Source organism: Ptiloglossa arizonensis, chromosome 1 (assembly GCF_051014685.1).
Source record: "Ptiloglossa arizonensis isolate GNS036 chromosome 1, iyPtiAriz1_principal, whole genome shotgun sequence".
Classification (NCBI taxonomy): Eukaryota; Metazoa; Arthropoda; class Insecta; order Hymenoptera; family Colletidae; genus Ptiloglossa; species Ptiloglossa arizonensis.
In genome coordinates this window covers 33,638,683-33,658,338 of record NC_135048.1, presented here as the reverse complement: position 1 = coordinate 33,658,338, position 19,656 = coordinate 33,638,683, and the positions used below count along the sequence as shown (strand labels likewise).

Genomic DNA, 19,656 nt, shown 5'->3' with positions numbered 1-19,656 from the left:
TCAAGAGCGACACCCTATCGAAGAGAGAGGCGCACCTCGGTAAACGGAGGAACGTGCCGAGCTAGGGCCACGCGGATAGTGAAAAGAGACACTTACCATCGTTATGATACTGTCTCGAGGGTAGAGAAACTGCACCGGAGGTCGGTTGCAACGTGGACGGCGGTTGAGTCCCGGTTTGAGGGCCCGAGGAGTTCGAAGTGGCGGAACTTGCCGGCGTCCCTGGGCTCTTGTGTTCCGGCGTCGCCACCTGATGGGCCGCGCCCTGGTATCCCAAGAAATCGCCTAAATCTGGCACGCATACGCTTTCGTACACGTTGCCCGGCACGTTCTCCAGAGAGGCCTTCGCCGCGTCGACATCTGAATGGAAAATGGAACAGATCCTCAGTCGCGAGTCGCTCCGAGCTCTTTTTTCTTTAAATATTTTTTTTTTTTTTTTTCGCCGTTAGACTTTAGGGTCTACCCCGTCTCCTCGTTCTATCCGATTCAACGTGGCTCTCGAAACCGCGGGACTCTCGTCGACGAGTCGAATCCACGTTCAACTAGAATCGAAAGGTGCTACTTTCGTTAACAAAATTTCGTCGCGAGTTCTTGCACACTTTTTTCTTTAGTTTTTTTTTGTATTTTTGTTTTCTCTTCGATTAGCTCGACTTAGTGGCTTCCTCTCGATCTATCCGATCTACCGTGGCTTTCGAAATCTCGCGTCTCTCGACTCTCGGTGTACTGAGCCGAACACTTTCGCTCATACGTTAAATCGATCGGAAGGTGTTACTTTCTTTTATTTAATTTCGTCGCGAGTTCCTCTACGCTTCTTTCTCTACGTCATTTCCGTTCCCTGGATTCTTACGGGAATCCTCTCTACCCTCTATCCGATTTACATGTATTCGTGTTCCTCCACGAACCGACACGGTGCTGCTCTTCGTTAATTTCGCGCGCACCCTCCACAGCTCGAGGATCGATTAATTACAAAAAGAAAAGAAAAAAAAAAAGAAAAGAAAATCACCATCTTTCCATTTCCGATCCTCTTTCGTTGGTCGTTCTCTCTCGTAGGGAGTTAAGTCGAGTTTCACGGACTCGTACGCGTCAACTTATTCGCCGGTCTCGGTTACACTGTTTACATTAATGCCGTTGTTTACACGCCGGTACCCGCAGAGGGGGGTAGGTGCAATCAACGTTCGTATCGTCGTAGTTACGCGATTATAGAATTCCATGTCATTAAGCCAATTATCGTTCGCTGGTAGCGCGACGCGTAAAGTCTGTCTCCCGTTTTTTTGTTCATCGCGCGTGCAAGAGCACTACGAAACGTAATCGCGAACGAACGATCTGGCGGTGTGTGCTCCATTATTACGGCCATTATTGCGAAGGAGACGATTGCCATTGGCGTGATTCATCGTCAACGAACGTTTCTACGTTTCTGTCGGCCCTTGCCCGAACGAAACGAAATATCAATGGCGTACGCCGCGGTTAATTAAGTTTTACCACTACGCCCGATCGAAACGAGCCAACGACGTTTATTCTACTCGTCGATTACTCGTTTCGATTTCCTGGGGATCGAGAGACCTCGAACATCGATGCGATCGTTCTCGTATTTGAGATTTTGGCAAGGTGTGGGAGCCTCGATTTAACTAGGAGATTGACAGAAGTGACTCTGATCGATCATTGACACTGGAGGTATCAAAAGGGTCAATTTGATCAGTTTTGAAGAGTTTTTTTGTTTTAATTATTCAATTAGTGTCTTTGTGTAGAATATTCGTGAATAATTATTGAAATAGATGATTGATAGTAGTTGTGAATTAATTTGTTCTTTTTCTGTTTAACTAAGAAAACGTGTGTGCTGTGATGTAAATTGGAGTACGTAGTTCTAGTGTTAGGAACATGGAGAATACTCGAAGCAAGACGAAGACTGTGTCTTTGTCTAGAGTATTCGTGAACAATTATTGAAGTAGACGATTAATAGTAGTTGTGAATTAATTTGTTCTTTTTCTGTTTAACTAAGAAGATACGTGGGTGCTGTGATGTAAATTGGAGTACGTAGTTCTAGTGTTAGGAACATGGAGAATACTCGAAGCAAGACGAAGACTGTGTCTTTGTCTAGAGTATTCGTGAACAATTATTGAAGTAGACGATTAATAGTAGTTGTGAATTAATTTGTCCGTTTTCTGTTTAACTAAGAAGATACGTGTGCGATGCAAATTGGAGTACATAGTTCTAGTGTTAAGAATATGGAGAATACTCGAAGTAAAATGAAGACTCGAAGTAAAACGAAGACTCGAAGCAACAGAAACGTTTCGAGTAAAATTGCTTGGTTCTTGGGGGGATTATCCGTGGATGAAAATACGAAGACGATTTTAATATCTCGTTGATGCTACTATTTAAAATAAATAAATAAAAACGTCGCTCTCTGCTGCAAAACTTTACTCCGAAATATTTGTTCTTTTTATTTCCGAAGAAGTAAGAAATGGTAAGATGGGATCAAATTGTATGTATATAAACGAGGTTTTTGAGTATGGAGAAATTGAAAAGGTTGAACAAAAATTGCTGAGGTATACTCAAGTAGTAGATCATCGCCATCAATGGTACCTGTGACGAGGTAGCAGATATAAAAACTTGCCAATAGTGAATATAAAATTAAATAAAAGCGTAACTTTCATTTTTTTGGATTAGAAATTTCCCGAGGGCTTCGGTTAATAATTCTTCGGAGAATTTGTAATTTAATAAAACATAAAATCATACTTTCGTTCAATTTCAACGCGACTTACTATTGGAAGTCGCCTACGCTTGCCACTGTATCAAAGTTACGTCAATTTCTCAAATTTTGAGAACAAAACCAAATACTAACCATCTGCAGCAAAAATTATAATAGTCGTGCGCGTAGAGCTATAAATTTCTTAATTTCATTACAATCGCACTGATACTATCTCCTCCATGTAAAATCTATCTTTTGTTTCGCATCTCTTCGTTCATTATCCAAGACACCGAGGAATCGATCTCGAGGATTGATAGAATTTTTCTCGAATTTTCAACGAGCGTCAGACACATCTCCGAGAACGAGCAATCACACGAGCGACAAACTTGCACGAAAATTGCCCTCAAATTTCACGAAGAGAAGAAAGATAGAAACGGGGAACGAACGATAGTGGAAAAATTGAAAACAGGTGGCGAAAGAAGAAATCCGCGCGGTTGCGAATACGCGAGGACAGAATTCGTTTGTACGTAGAAAAGAATGATCACACGAGCGACCAACTTGCACGAAAACTGCCCTCAAATTTCACGAAGAGAAGAAAGATAGAAACGGGGAACGAACGATAGTGGAAAAATTGAAAACAGGTGGCGAAAGAAGAAATCCGCGCGGTTGCGAATACACGAGGACAGAATTCGTTCGTACGAGGGAAAGGACGATCACGCGAGTTTCACTCGTGATTCGATCGTGCCGCGGGAGGATGCGCAGCTTTTTAGTTTCTACTTTTTTTTTTTTACGGCGCATGCAGAGTTTCCTAATATCCGTTCTCGTTCGCGGAATCAAAGCGATTACCCACGCCATGTCGCGTCTACGCGCGTACGAGGCACGCCACACGTTCAGCCCGAGCTGAATTACGACTCGCTGGAGATCACGAGCTCTCCATTGTTCCGCGCTTAAGCAGACGTCGGCCGAAAGAATTACGGCCGAAAATTTAATTGAAATATACCCGCGATGATTGGAATATCGAAGACACCTGGCCGACGAGAACAGAATTGCATCGATCGTCGTGGAAACGTTTAATCAATGTTGTTCGCGAGAGGGTTTGTTGAGAAAGTTTAGTTGATTTTCACGGTAATATTTAAATATTCTACTGTAATTTACGTGTCAAAGTTTTGCGCTGGTTTGGAAAAATTGAAAGTTCAATGGTATTGGACAATACGAATCCGAGAACAAGCTGACCGACACTCGTGGGTCTAACGAGAAGATCAAATTTTGTGGAAAGAATCGCAATTTTTGTGGAATGAAACGCAATTTTTATGGAAAGAAATGCAATTTTTATGGAAAGAAACTTTGGTAAATTGAGACCGTAGATACGTACAGTAGAAAATTAAGATTATTTTTAGAATTTTTAAAATTAAGATAATTATTTTCTGTACGAAATAAGTTCTCTGTTTCCAGAAGATATATCTTCTTTGGTAATATAATCCTAATCGAACCGTTTCTTCAATTTTTCACCAATCTTGAGTTTAAAAGTGGCTTATCGGGTCACATTTATTTACCTTAGTTCTTCTTTATTTACCTATTTACCTTAGTCATAAATTTCCCGGTATACATGTACGTCGATCGAAGACGAAACTTGTTTACGATCGATTCCCTCGTTTCCCGTACTTTCGTTCCATCCATCCCACATTTTCTGTACAATCGATCCAGACGTTTAATCGAGGTCCCGACGTACCGTATAAACGAGGTGCGGAGTAACACCGAGCGAGACGGTTCCGAAACACTCGCAGATTTTTCGAGTCGATAGTTGCCCGTCTCTTGAATAAAAAGACTTTTGCACAACGCGTTCATTCATCGCGGTGAATAATATTTTCCATTAACGGGCGTTCACGGCAAGTAGGATGCACGAGAACTAAAAAGAGAAAAGGGTCCACGTTTGGTATAAATATTGCATTCGTCGTGGCTCGCGTTACGTGTCCAATCGGGGCCAGTCGATTGAATCGCGGTTTCTCCGTTCGATGAGACGACACGAATAATCGATAAGGAAGTACGGGCTTTTACTTAACGGGAGTTAAATCATGGGTGAACCTCCGCTTCCTGCCGGGATCATTTCATACCTTGTCCGTCCCTCTCTCTCTCTCTTTCGTTCTCTTCTTCTTCTCTCTCTCTCTCTCTCTGTGTTTCCATGTTCTCCGTTTCTCTCTCGCTCGCGCCCTTCCTGTGTTCTCCACCCGAAGATGTAGAAGTTCGAGGGTAACTTCCTCCGGAGAATGATATACGATACGTACGACAGCCTCGCGAATAATAACCGGGTCGGAGATCTCTCAGGAGTTCTTTTTTTATTTTTTTTTTGGAAACCGTACGAGGTAAATGTATCGACTGTTATCACATCGATACGTCTTCTGAAGTGTGAACGTGGAGAGAAGTTGGAGGAAAAGATTGTACGATGGAAATTGTATTTTTTTGGCTTTGATGAGGTTGTTTGTTTGGAGAATAATCGAGGTGGAGGGATCTTGCTTTTGGAGGGAGTTTTTGGAAATTGCACGAGGTGAATGTATCGATTGTTATCACATCGATACGTCTTATGAAGTGTGAACGTGGAGAAAAGTTGAAATAAAAGGTTGTACGATGGAAATTTGTTTTTTTTTGGCTTTGAAGAGGTTGTTTGTTTGGAGAATAATCGAGATGGAGAGCTCTTGCTTTTGGAGAAAGTTTTTGGAAATTGTAGAAAGTAAATATATCGATTGTTATCACATCGATACGTCTTCTGAAGTGTGAACGTGGAGAGAAGTTGGAGGAAAAGATTGTACGATGGAAATTGTATTTTTTTGGCTTTGAAGAGGTTGTTTGTTTGGAGAATAATCGAGATGGAGAGCTCTTGCTTTTGGAGAAAGTTTTTGGAAATTGTACGAGGTAAATTTATCGACTGTTATCACCTCGATACATCTTCTAAAGCATGGAATTACAGAAAAGTTGGAGACAAAGGTTGTACGATAGAAATAGTGTTTTTTGCTACAGAGAGTCACCTGTACGAATAATAACTGAAATAGAAAAGTTGGAGACAAAGGTTGTACGATAGAAATAGTGTTTTTTGCTTCAGAGAGTCACCTGTGAGAATAATAACGGAAATAGAGAGCTCTCGCTTTTGGAGGGAATTTTTGAAAATCGTACGAGGTTAATCTATCAAATATTATCACCTCGATACATCTTCTAAAGCATAAAATTACAAAAAAGTTGAAATAAAAGATTGTACGATAGAAATGGTATTTTTTTGACTTTAAAGAGGTCACTTGTTTGGATAATAACCTAAATAGAGAGCTCTTACTTTGTGAGTGTGTTTTTGAAAACCGTACAAAGTAAATCTATCGACTTCGATCAGCTCGACACATCTTCTAAAGCATAAATTTACAAAACAATTGAAATAAAAGGTTGTACGATAGAAATGGTATTTTTTTGGCTTCAAAGAGGTCACCTGTGCGATTAATAATCGAAACAGAGAGCTCTCGCTTTTGGAGGAAGTTTTTGAAAACCGTACAAAGTAAATCTATCGACTGTTATCATCTCGACACATCTTCTAAAGCATAAATTTACAAAAAAGTTGAAATAAAAAATTGTACGATACAAATGGTACTTTTTTTGGCTTCAAAGAGATCACCTGTGCGATTAATAACCGAAACAGAGAGCTCTCGCTTTTGGAGGGAATCTTTCGAAATTGTACAAAGTAAATCAATCGACCGTTATCACCTCGATCGCAAGAGAAAAATTAGAAAAGAGGTTGCACGATAGAAAAATACTCAAGGGTACACGTCGATAACGATTTCTTTTGTGGGTGGAGTCGCTTTAACGATACGAAGATCACCTACGTTTTTCTAAAACAATTATTTTTATATGTATCTTGCGATAATATCGAGATTACAATCGTGTGCAACGTAAGATTCTCAATGGTATTTTTTACAAATTATCCAATAAGAAGAGCGTGTACAACGGTTACCTAGTTCGTCGTGTGAAAATTTTCGGTAAATTCTTGTTATTATCTTGTTATTAGTATTCCAATCAACTTTCTCGATGACGCATTGGGAGAAAATTTTCAACAGTCTTTCCTTCTCAAGAAGAGTTCAATCAAAGATACCTCGTGTATTTTGTACCTCGAATGACAAGATTTCCCATCCGAAAATTTCGGTTAAAGAATCTATCATATCTCGAGATCATACCTGGACCAAGGTACCATATACTACAACGAACGATAATGGAGACCCGATTGGATAAAAAGATACGTAACGGATTAATCTCGAGCGGTTTCGTTCAATCCCGAGTAACGGTTTCGAACTAATCTCGTGCACGGTTGGACCGTGTTTTTCTATTTATTCTCGTCAACATTCAGGGAATTCCGTTTAATATCGCGCGGTTGTTTCATCACCGTGGCGAAAACCGATGCGCGAAACGGCTCGAGTTGCACTCGTACACCCGGTAAGAAAACCGGACGAAACGATTGGATCCTCTGCCGTTGGTCGGAAGCGGTGTCTCACCTTCAACGTGCGCTTTCGCCAGTCCATTTCTTGCGACACGGAACCGCGATCAGGTTTAATCTTTCTCGCGTTGCGCTCTGCCCCGGTAAATCGGTATCGCGTATAGACCTCGAAACGGTTCGATTAGAAAATTGCTTTTTTACATTTCAGCGCGAACGTACGCGGGGACCGAGTGTTCCGGCGAAGAATTCATTATACGTCCGGCCTTGACAATACTTTCACACGTTACCGTGCTCCGGATCGTTTAACTCGTTCGGAGATCGTTCTTTGTTTCGCGAAAATTGTGAATATGGTGGTAAAACTTGGTGTTCGAAGAGTTGACTTGCCCTTGACAATAGTTCCATTGGGTTACTAGTAGCTCTAGATCGTTTACTCGTGGATCTGGTGGTAAAACTAGGCTTTGAAAGAGTTAACTTGCCTCTAACTTTGACAATAGTTCCACTGTCCTACTAATAGCTCTAGATCGTGTATATTGGTCTACTCGTTGTGAATTTAGCGGCAAAATTAGACGTTTAAAGAGTTAACTTGACAATAGTTCCACTGTGCTACTAATAGCTCTAGATCGTCTACTCGTTGTAAATCTAACGGAAAAACTAGATTTCCAAAGAATTAACTTGCCCTTGACAATAGTCCCACTGGGCTACTAATAGCTCTAGATTGTTTACTTATTGTGAATCTGGTGGCAAAATTAGGCTTTCAAAGAGTTAACTTGCCTCTAACCTTGACAATAGTTCCACTGTGCTACTAATAGCTCTAGATCGTCTACTCATTGTGAATCTAGAGGCAAATTTAGGCTTTTAAAGAGTTAATTTGCCTCTAACCTTGACAATAGTCCCACTGTGCTACTAATAGCTCTAGATTGTCTACTCGTGAATCTAGCGGAAAAACTAGGCTTCCAAAAAGTTAACTTGTCCTTGACAACAGCTCCACTGGGCTACTAATAGCTTTAGATTGTCTACTCATTGTGAATCTAGCGGCAAAGTTAGGCTTCCAAAGAGTTAACTTGACTATACTCTTGACAATAGCTCCACTGTCCTACTAATAGCTCTAGATCGTGTATATTGGTCTACTCGTTGTGAATATAGCGGCAAAACTAGGCGTTTACAAAGTTAACTTGCCTCTAACTTCGACAACAGTTCCACCGTGCTACTAATAACTCTAAATCGTCTACTCTTGTGTGTACTGGTCTGCTCGTTGTGAACCTAGCGGCAAAACTAGGTGTTTACAAAGTTAATTTACCTCTACTCTTAACAACAGTTCCACCGTGCTACTAATAGCTCTAAATCGTCTACTCTTGTGTACCGGTCTACTCGTTGTGAACCCACCAACAAAACTAGACTTCCAAAGAGTTAACTCGCCCTTGACAACAGTTCCACCGTGCTACCAATACCTCTAAATCGTCCAGCCATTACACGATTTACATTACACATTGGTAGATCGTTCTTTGTTCCCCGTAAACCACGAATCGGTTGGTAAATTCGCTATCGAAAAACCAACACAGTCCCTGTGTTACCTATTCGTCATCAGTGAAGTTCACGGTATCGAGAACTCCCAGAGGAAACGTCGTTGTAGACACTCGAACCGTTCCCTGTTCCTCTCGCGTAAAAATCGTAGGATCGGTCGGGACGGTTCTCTATCTCGACTGGAATCTCGTAATCGAAATACGAGCGGATTCTCGCGAGGGCAGATCGACCGCGCGCGTACCCATACGTGCACAGGAGGGCCGAAAAACCACCTAAGTGGCCGAGGCAATGGCACGGGACCATTCTGGTAGCACAGGATATCCGGAGTGGGAGTTTCTATGGCGCGGCTGTCTTTTTCCCCCCATTCTCTCCACGGTTCGAATAAAAACTCCCGATTCAACGCTTCGAAACGCTGGAAACACGAAGAGGGAGGACGTCGCGTCTCCTTCGCGATCTCTCTCTCTCTCTCTCTCTCTCTCTCTCTCTTTCTCTCTCTCGTCATTGTTCCCCGGCCGGTTTCTACGACCGGTACCTGCCGTGACATTGCGATTTTACGGAAATTCGATATCTGTTTTTGTACGGACACGGGCCGACGGGATGTCTACTACGCGCGTACGAGGAAAACGACTCTTCCGGTCCAACCTGCTTTTCCTCGCGCGAATCTCTGATCTGGAAACACGGTCCCGTCTCGATACGTTCGCGGAGATACCAGAAAAGGAGATCTATTTGATTGTTCGGAGAGTCGTTTCGTTTTCTTTTTCGTGAAAATTGAAATACGATTTTTTCAGAGTGTATAAATATTTTGTTAAATTACATATTCTCCATTTTGGACAACGAAATGATTTTCCGTACAATATTTCCTACATTTTTAATATTTTTTAGGATCGTGGGTTCTATAGGTTGATAGAAGATCTATTGGGTTGTTCCGAAAGTCGTTTCATTCTTTTTTTTTTTTGTGAAAATGAAACACGATTTTTTCAGAGTGTATAAACATTTGGTTAAATTATATATTCTCCATTTTGAACAACGAAATGATTTTCCGTACAATATTTCCTACATTTTTAATATTTTTTAAGATCGTGGGTTCTATGGGTTGATGGGAGATCTATTGGGTTGTTTGGAGAGTCGTTTCGTTCTTTTTTGGTGAAAATGAAACACGGTTTTTTCAAAGTGTATAAACATTTTGTTAAATGACATATTCTCCATTTTGGACAACGAAATGATTTTCCGTACAATATTTCCTACATTTTTAATATTTTTTAGGATTGTGGGTTGATGGGAGATTTATTGGGTTGTTTAGAGAGTCATTTCGTTTTCTTTATGGTGAAAATGAAACACAATTGTTTCAGAGTGTATAAACATTTGTTTAAATTATATATTCTCCATTTTGGACAACGAAATCACTCTCCGTACAATATTTCCTACATTTTTAATATTTTTTAAGATCATGGGTTCTATGGGTTGATGGGAGATCTATTGGGTTGTTTGGAGAGTCGTTTCGTTCTTTTTTGGTGAAAATGAAACACGGTTTTTCCAGAGTGTACAAACATTGTATTAAATTACATATTCTCCATTTTGGAAAACAAAATTACTTTCCGAACAATCTAATACTTTTTAGGATCGTGAGTTCCATGGTTTGATGGGAGATCTATTGAGTTGTTCGGAGAGTCATTTCGTTCACTTTTGGTGAAAATGAAACACGATTGTTTCGTTTTGGAAAACGAAATCACTTTCACGAACAACCTAATATTTTTAGGATCGCGTGAGAGTGCTAGAGATACCGGAAAATGAGATCTATTTTTTATAATCGTGCGAGAGATTTTAGAACAGTTTGACAAACGTTCTGGTTTCTCGATGTACCTGACGTTACGGAACTTTTGACACATGAAACGTTTCTGTTTCTCTAATGTGTATTTATCAGGGTTTCTTCTTTAATTTTAATCTAGACAGGAACAACGATGTTTTTTGTTTTACGTGAATGTTTTTAATACTACAATATCCCTCACGTGGAATTCGAGTACGAGAAACCATCAGATTTTGCAAACGTTCTGGTTTCTCGATGCACCTGACGTTACAGAACTTTTGACACATATTTTTGAGAGTTTCTTCTTTAATTTTACTCTAGACAGAAACAACAATGTTTTACATTCTACGCGTATGGATACCACAATGTCCCTCGTATGGAATTCGAGTACGTGGAACCATCAGAGTTCGACGAGTGTTCCCATTACTCGATACACCGGAAGTTATTAAATTTTTTTGTTCGAGTTATTATGAACTTTCAAGGTTTCTTCGATGTTTAGTTAAAGAATAATACTTCTTACTTCTAGAACAGTAACTTTTTCCACGAGAACGAATACTACGATATCTCTGGCGTAGAATTTAACCGAGAGACGTTTCGAACGTCCAAAATTCGACGAAGAACGTCTACAATTAATCGATCCACCGGAAGTTACGGAATATTTTCGCGCATGTAATGCTTCTGTTCCTCTAATACGAACTTGGTGGGTTTCCCTGGTCTTTGATCGTATTTTAGATAAGAATCGTAACGTCTTCGGTTGAACTGAACGTTCCCTCGCCGCGATGCACGCAACGTGGGAATTTGGTAAACAATTTGGAAACGAATTCCTGTTTCTGGATCGATATTACTAATCGTCGAGTAAACGTTCGAAGCGAAAGTTTCCATAAGTGACCTAAAACCGCTCGACTAAGCGCTGCACTCCCGTACGGATTTAATTAAATTTTATGTTTCAATTAGATCACTCGGGTAGATACTCGTGTTTTATTAACGGGAGGCTTCTATCTCGTTACGACTCCTGCGATCCAATTAATAGAATTACCGTATCCGTGCATTCCTACGACAATTTCGTCGATTTCTTTTTCCCTGATCGTTAACGTCCTTCGTATCTAATTTACATAGAGCGCTAGAATCCGATCCGATCATCCTGTACAAGCTTCGCGGGTATCGGAAATATTGTAAATGTTTTACGCGATGTATCGGTAAATGGTAAGTAAACATTTACTCTCCGAACGGAATCGAGTTGTTGGTAAACAGTAACGATAATCGAAACACCGTGTACGAGGCGTTAGCTAGATAAATAGTAACGAAAGCTAAACGATGATGCGCACAATTTGCGTCCGAGCGAAGAAAGAGAAAGTCACGTACCTTTCTGCAGGATCTCGAGGTGTTCCCACAGGATATCGCCCATGAAGGCCGGAGCACGTGCCAAAAAGGATTCCTTCCCCATGGCACAAATCTGTTTCCCGGTCATGTGCTGCCATGGCTGCATCGCCACACCCTCGAGGGAAAACTCCCCGATCGCCCAGTGCAACCAGTGAGCGACAGCTGCTTCCGACCATTGCCTCGGGTCTGAAAAAGTATATCATCGGGATCGCTTAATCCTCATGGCCGATTTACGTACACTGATTTTCTACCTGTTAAGAACGATCGAAAGTGTCGAAAACATTTCGAACCGGTGCCAAGTGTTTCGCGTAGACGAGAAGATAATAAGAGCGCGAGTAAATTGGAGGGTAGGAAAATTTATCGGTGTTGGAAGAAGTTGGGATTATTTTTATCGAATAGAGATCTTCTTTTAGAAATTCTGTCTAATGTGATTTATTGATCGAGTAGACATTTTTTTAGAAATTATATCTAATGTGATTTATTGATCGAGTAGAAATTTGTTTAGAAATTCTATCTAATGTGACTTATCATGGATCGATTAGCTGTTGTTTGAGAAATTGTTTCATCAAGTTTTCCTTTTATCGTTTTTCAGATTATTAATGATAGTTCTACTTGTTAGAAACCTTTGGAACCGATGCCAAGTATTTCGCGTAGACGAGCGTTTACGAAGATAATAAGAGCGCGAGTAAATTGGAGGGTAAGAAAATTTATGGGTGTTGGAAGAAGTTGGGATTATTTTTATCGAATAGAGATTTTCTTTTAGAAATTCTGTCTAATGTGATTTATTAATCGAGTAGAAATTTGTTTAGAAATTATATCTAATGTAGTTTATCGTCGATCGATTAATCGTTGCCTGAGAAATTGTTTCATCAATTTTTCCTTTTATCGGTTTTCAGATTATAAATGATAGTTCTACCTTTGGCACCGATGCCAAGTGTTTCGCGTAGACAAGTGTTTCCGAAGATAATACGAACGCGCGTAAATTGACGTGTAAGAAAATTTATTAGTGTTGGAAAAAATTGATTCTTTTCATCGAATGGAAATTTTCTTTCAGAAATTCTGTCTAATGTAATTTATCGTCGATCGATTAATCGTTGTCTGAGAAATTGTTTCATCAATTTTTCCTTTTATCGTTTTTCAGATTATTAATGATTGTTCTACCTGTTAAGAACCTTTGGCACCGATGCCAAATGTTTCACGTAGACGAGCGTTTACGAAGATAATACGAACGCGAGTAAATTGACATGTAAGAAAATTTATTAGCGCTGGAAAAAATTGATTCTTTTTATCGAATAGAAATTTTCTTTTGGAAATTCTACCTAATGTAATTTATCAATCGAATACCGAAATTTCCTTTAGAAATTCTTCCTAATGTAATTTATCGATCGAATACCAAAACTTTTTTAGAAATTCTACCTAATGTAATTTATCAATCGAATATTGAAACTTTTGTTAGAAATTCTACCTAGTGTAATTTATCAATCGAATACCGAAACTTTTTTTAGAATTTCTGCCGAATGTAATTTATCGATCGAATGCCGAAACATTTTTAGAAATTCTACCTAATGTAATTTATCAATCGAATACCGAAACTTTTGTTAGAATTTCTGCCGAATGTAATTTATCGATCGAATGCCGAAACATTTTTAGAAATTCTACCTAATGTAATTTATCAACCGAATATCGAAACTCTTTTTAGAAAATCTCCTTAACGTAATTTATCATCGATCGATTAACTGTCGTCCGAGAAATTGCTCCATCGAGTTTACTTTCATCATTTCTCCTACTACAAATTACAATTCGTTGGTAATACTTTCCAACAGATTTTCGACAATTCGAATTTTCGTAACATATCCAACAATACGAATATTTTATTACTTAGTCCGGTAGGTAATTTCGTTTTCCAAAATGAAGAATATATAATTTAATAAAATGTTTGCACACTCTAAAAAAATCGCGTTTCATTCTCACCAAAAAAAAAAAGAAAAAACGAAATGACTTCCTTCATTGAACGACAGATCGGCGCGTTCGAAAACTAGGCACAACACCGCGTGCGGAAATCTCCTGAACGTACGCGTGGAGCGTATCCGTCGAACGCGCATAGGCGTCACCCGCACGCGATGCATCGCGACACGAACGCTTCCATTGGTCGTTGATCGTGAAAACTGGCGTAATCGTTTTAACGTTCGATTTTCCCGACGCAGACCGGTATGTAATTATTATCCGAGCGTGTACGCGCGTCTCTCTCGTTTTTTCTTCGATTTCTCGAGTCGAACGGCACGCAGCCACCTGTTGACAATGGGATTTTCCTCGTCGCGGAGAAAAATACGAGCAAAAAGATTCGACCGCTAGTTTTCAGTATCTCACGCGATCGAGGGAAATAGCACGTTCGACAACGCGCGCATAATTGATGGCGTTAACGACGCGAGCCTTTAACGTTAAACCGTGATATGTAAAACGCGCGGTTATTCGTGCGCGATTATTCAGAACGAATCACCGGCTAATAACAAACGTTCCAGGTGTTTTCCAACGGGAAACGATCGCTATCTATTCTAATGTACCTCGAGCGTTTCTTGTTGTTCTACGATGTCACCGGAGCGGAGTCGCTGTCAATTCGTTCGAACAAGCCCGGAAAATGGCCGTGAGAATATTTACACTGTTGCATATTAATAATATGTAAATAAGCGGCGGGTGGAACGGACGGAACGTTCCGAAGGGACCAAACGAGGGAAGAAATGTAATAAATAAACCTTGAAATTAACGGTTCGCTTCTAATCGGAGATAGACACTTTGGATCGAGTTTAACGCATCTCGAGACTCAAGATGGGTAATAAATTTTGTTCCTTAGATTCTTTCACGTTCTTTGAGAAATATTCAATCCTGTGATTTGAATATTTTATTTTTACTTGACAAATTTTGCTACTGTTAGGTTGCACGATAAGTTTCGTCGTTCGATAAGAAATTGAGGTATTAAGTTCGTTGTTTTATTTTTCTAAAGATAGTAATAGGCTGCTCGATAAGTTTCATCGTTCGATAAGAAACGGAGGTATTAGAGCTTCGTTGTTTTATTTTTCTAAAGATCGTACTGTTGTTTCATGAACATCTGTAAAGTTTCGTGTAGATCCGTTGATTTATACGTATACGTACAATTGTTCAAAGTTGAAGTTAATATTTTTTTTAGAATAAAAAAAACGACAAAACTTACCGAACAATCTAGTACTACTCTGCAGTTAGATCCAAGACACGAGTAAAGAACCAATTCGAGCATTCTCCTGATCAGAGTACGAATAAAAATTTCTTACTCGATACAATAATATTTACCATTTTGCATGTTTCTCTAAAATGAAAATGTTCAATATCACCCTCAATTTTTTCAAAATTTTATAATTTTATAATCGGCTTGCGGGTATCGAGAAAGGAACATAAAAAAAAAATTACAATCAAACCATACGACCTTGAAAACTCGTACAGAAAAGAGGCGTGCAAAAAATTCAAAGCATCGTCTTTCGAACAATAATATCGTCCGTAATTAAAAAAAAAAGAAAAAGAGTCGATATCGCAAAAAAAATTGTTCAAAATCAGATAGGTCAATTGAATTTTCGAGGTTGAATTTTCTCGAGCTCGCGTCGAATGGGTATCGCGATATTTCGAGAGAGACTTCTCTCTTCTATTCTGTTTTTCTTCTTCTTCCCGTTCTTTTCTTTCCACCGCGTTTAAAGTCGAGGGAGGACGCGAAACGTCGAGTGACGCAAGGCTTCTCGAAGACGGGAGATATTGTGTCGGGTTGACGGCACGATCGGTGCTCGGGCCCGGCCATCTTTGGTAGAAGCAATACCGAGAAACATTGGAATGTCCCATTTGAGGTGCGCGCCCATATTTGCACGCGTGTCTTGCATTGTTTCGCGGTATCTTCCCGCGTAAAAGTACAGTTCGGCTCGTAATGCAAACAGAAATTACGACGAACCGTCCTAACGAGGCACCTCTTCCTCTTGCTTTCGGTGCCCCGAACACGCGCCACAGAATTCGTCGAAACGGATACATCGAAATCGCTCGTAAGAATTTCGGGAAAAGTCACCGGACCGCGTAAAAGGAGAGTACAGTACCGGTCAAAGACGAATATACTCGACTGGTGGCATTTGTTTTCGAAGAATACGAACGAATGTAAATTACGTCGAACGTGGTTCACATTGTTTCTGTTGGTTGAGATTGGTGTTGTAGGTGTACGTTGAAAACTCGACGGCGTTGAAGGATCTTGGTTTTGTAAAGGATTTTCTTTTTATTTAGACGGTACGTTTGTCGAGTGTAATGAATAATTGTCTCGTAATTTTTCTCGTGGATACATAACGATTTGAAATATTTTCACGTGTTTGATTCGGAGAAAGTGTTCGTCTGTTCGCGAGGTGATTATTCGAGCAATTCGATTTGAATTCGTCAGTTCTGGTACGAGATAGAATAAAGGAAATTTGGGTGGTTTGGTATTGTACTATTCTTCTCTGTGTGTACTTCGAGAGAACGAATTTTGGCGCGCTTTCACTTTTTGTTGATTCGCGACCGATTTCGATTTCAATGGACGAGGTGATTGGTTGCTCGATAAGTTTCGTCGTTCGATGAGAAACGGAGCTATTAGTTTCGTCGTTCGATGAGAAACGGAGCTATTAGTTTCGTCGTTTTACTTTTCTGTGGATGGTACTGCTGTTTAATGAACACGTGTAAAGTTTCGTATAGATCTTTCGTATAAATCGAAATATACGACTCGTTCGTATATTTATAGTTATTCAAACTTTAAAGCGTCGTAGTATACTTTTAGAATGGAAAAAACGACAAAACTTATCGAAGGAATTGGTAGACGGTACGAAGAGTGCGTAGATTCGATCGTACGTCACGTTCGAACTCCACTCCCGAGCGTTCAAATTTCCCGCCGCCGCGGTACCGAAAATTGCGCGGGAAATATTCGATTCGCGCGTAAATAGTAGCAAGATTCAATTTTGATCGTAGGCAAATTATATTTACCGGTGTATAACGATACAGAAATCTATATAAAAGGTACAAAAGGTATATTTCGCGAATCGGGACGTCGATATTATAGTTTCGGACATAAATGATAGCAAAATTCAATTTCGATCATAACCAAAGCGTTTACGGGTGTACAATGATACAAAAATCTGTAAAAAAGGTAGAGAAGGTGTATTTCGCGAATCGGGGCGTCGATATTATAATTTCGCGTGCAAATAATAGCAAAATTCACTTTCGATCGTAGCCAAAGCGTTTACAGGTGTAGAACGATATAAAAATCTGTACAAAAGGTACAGAAGGTGTATTTCGCGATATTCCGAGTACGTACGATACGTATTTCCAGTACACGCGTGCATTACTACTGCACAAAATCCACGATTGGGTAATAAACCGATCCCAGATCGAGCGACGAAGCCTATCGACGTATTTCGCGGAACTTGCGCTCGCTCACGATCAATTTCGTCGTTTCATTTCGATCGAATCGGCGGTGGAGACTTTCTAAAAAAGAAAAAGAAAAAAAAGAAAAGAAACTAACGTAATAACCCAATATCGATATTAACGGATAGGCGCAAACGAACCGCGAGTGCGGTTTATTTTCCAATTAATCGAGATTATGCCGCTGTATTGATTCGTGTTGAAAAACGATCGCGACGGGGACCGTGGGTTCTTGCTGGACGTTTTCTCGTTTCGCTGATAATCTCCAGCGTTCCCCGGGCGTCGCGATCTACATATTTCTCTCTCCGGGCGATGATAATGCGTATGGAAGTAATCTAAAATGTAATAGAGGACTTTTAACTCCCACCCGACGTTTCACCTTATCTGGTGGCTGATTACGTCGTAGGAAACTAATTGCCTAGATTAGCCTATTGCGGTACGGTTGATTAAAAGCCGCGGCGGCGAATCAGCGGCCGGCTCCTCTCGGCCGTATGGCGGAACGATAGCGCGTTATAATCGCCTACTCTCCGCAAAAATATTTGCGCGGCACACGTTTTTATAACATTCGAACCGGGGCTTCGAGTGCTTTTTCGGCTGGAAAAATCACACGTTTCGATCTTTTTTCGCGTGGAAATACGACGGTTTTCTTTGAATTGTAGGATTTTTAAACACCGAGGAGGTAAAGAATTTTTTTTTAAAGAAGATACTTTTCTTTCGGTTCGATACCTTTTAGTTGGTGTATACTTTCCTTTTTTAATACGAGAAGCAAATTTTTTGAATTTTTATTAGATACTCAAAGATTTGTTATTTTTAATCGAATGTAATTGAGATTTAATTATTAAGTACAAGTCACCAGTTCCGATTCCTTTTCCCGTGAAAATACGAAAATTTCTTGTGAATTGCTGGATTTTTAAACACCGAGGGGGTAAAGAATTTTTTTTAACGAAGATAATTTTCTTTCGGTTCGATACCTTTTGGTTCGTGTATACTTTCCTTTTTTAATACGAGAAGCAAATTTTTTGAATTTTTGTTAGATACTGAAAGATTTGTTATTTTTAATCGAATGTAATTGAGATTTAATTATTAAGTACAAGTAATTCTTATTAATTCCATATCCTAATATTTTCATACCCTTGTTTACTTCCATAGACATTGTTCACTCTTGTTAAATATAAAAGAAAGTATTGCCAAACGATTCGATAATATCGTTCGACCGGTATTCATCCTATTAGGTTGTTTGGAAAGTCATTTAGTTTTTTTCTTGGTGAAAATGAAACACGATTTTTTTAGAGTGTATAAATATTTTATTAAATTATATATTCTTCATTTTGGGAAACGGAATTATTTTCTGAACAATCTAATAGGATGAATACCGGTCGAACGATATTATCGAATCGCTTGGTAATGCTTTCTTTTATATTTAACAAGAGAGAACAATGTGTACGGAAATAAACAAGGGTATGGAAATTTAGCAGCACGAGTTAAGATTGTACTGTACATTTTTTTTTGTTACAACGGGTGGAGAACGCGGAGCGTCAGATTGGCTAGTAGTTGAAGGAAAAATATTGTAAAAGAACTGTGTACTCGTCTCGCAAAGCCAAAGGCTACTTGTTAGAAAGTAAGTTTAGTAGCAAAGAAAATATTTTGCAGAAGGACTATATATTCATCCTGCAAAGCCAAGAGCCAGAAATTGGAAAAAGGAGTATGGTTCCATCTTCCATCCAGGAGTACGTCCGATCGAATAGTAGTTAAAGAAAAAATATTGCAAAAGAAGTATATACTCGTCTGGCAAAGCCAAAGGCCAAAAATCGAGAAAGAAACAAACGTCCTATTTCATAGGATGAAGAACAGAGCGCTTCAGATCGAATGGTAGTAAGTTTAATAGTAAAGAAAAATAATGTGGAAAAAGTATTTGTCTTCGCCTGGTAAAGCCAAGGGCCAAAAATTGAGAAAAAAGATAAGTGTCCTATTTCATAGAATAAAAACGGAGCGTGCCAGATCGACTGATAGTTATGAAGTTTAGCAGTAAAGAAAAAGTAATGTGGAAAAAGTATTTGTCTTCGCCTGGTAAAGCCAAGTGCCAAAAATTGAGAAAAAAGATAAGTGTCCTATTTCATAGAATGAAGAACGGAGCGCGTCAGATCGATTGGTAGTAAAAGAAAAAAATGTTGCAAAAGAAGTGTATACCCATTTCGCGGAGCTAAAGGCCAAAAATCGAGAAAACAAGTATCCTATTTCATAGGATGAAAAACGGAGTGCGTCAGATCGACTGGTAGTTATGAAGTTTAACAGTAAAGAAAAACTGTTATGGAAAAACTATTTGTCTTCGCCTGGTAAAGCCAAGTGCCAAAAATTGAG

General features: G+C 39.5%; 1 protein-coding gene across 7 annotated transcripts in view; it reads right to left on the bottom strand.

Moving 5' to 3' along the window:
* Pnt (ETS transcription factor pointed) overlaps positions 1–19,656 on the bottom strand; it is a 279,236-nt gene that overhangs the window by 43,985 nt on the left and 215,595 nt on the right. For 6 of the 7 annotated variants that reach the window (XM_076315257.1, XM_076315274.1, XM_076315265.1 and 3 more), the window contains 2 exons: positions 11,833–12,036; positions 97–357 (listed from right to left, as the gene is read on the bottom strand). In XM_076315257.1, coding sequence (XP_076171372.1) covers positions 97–357; positions 11,833–12,036 — 465 coding nt within the window. The remainder of the gene's footprint in view (positions 1–96; positions 358–11,832; positions 12,037–19,656) is intronic. The other variant, XM_076315299.1, reaches the window with a different exon arrangement.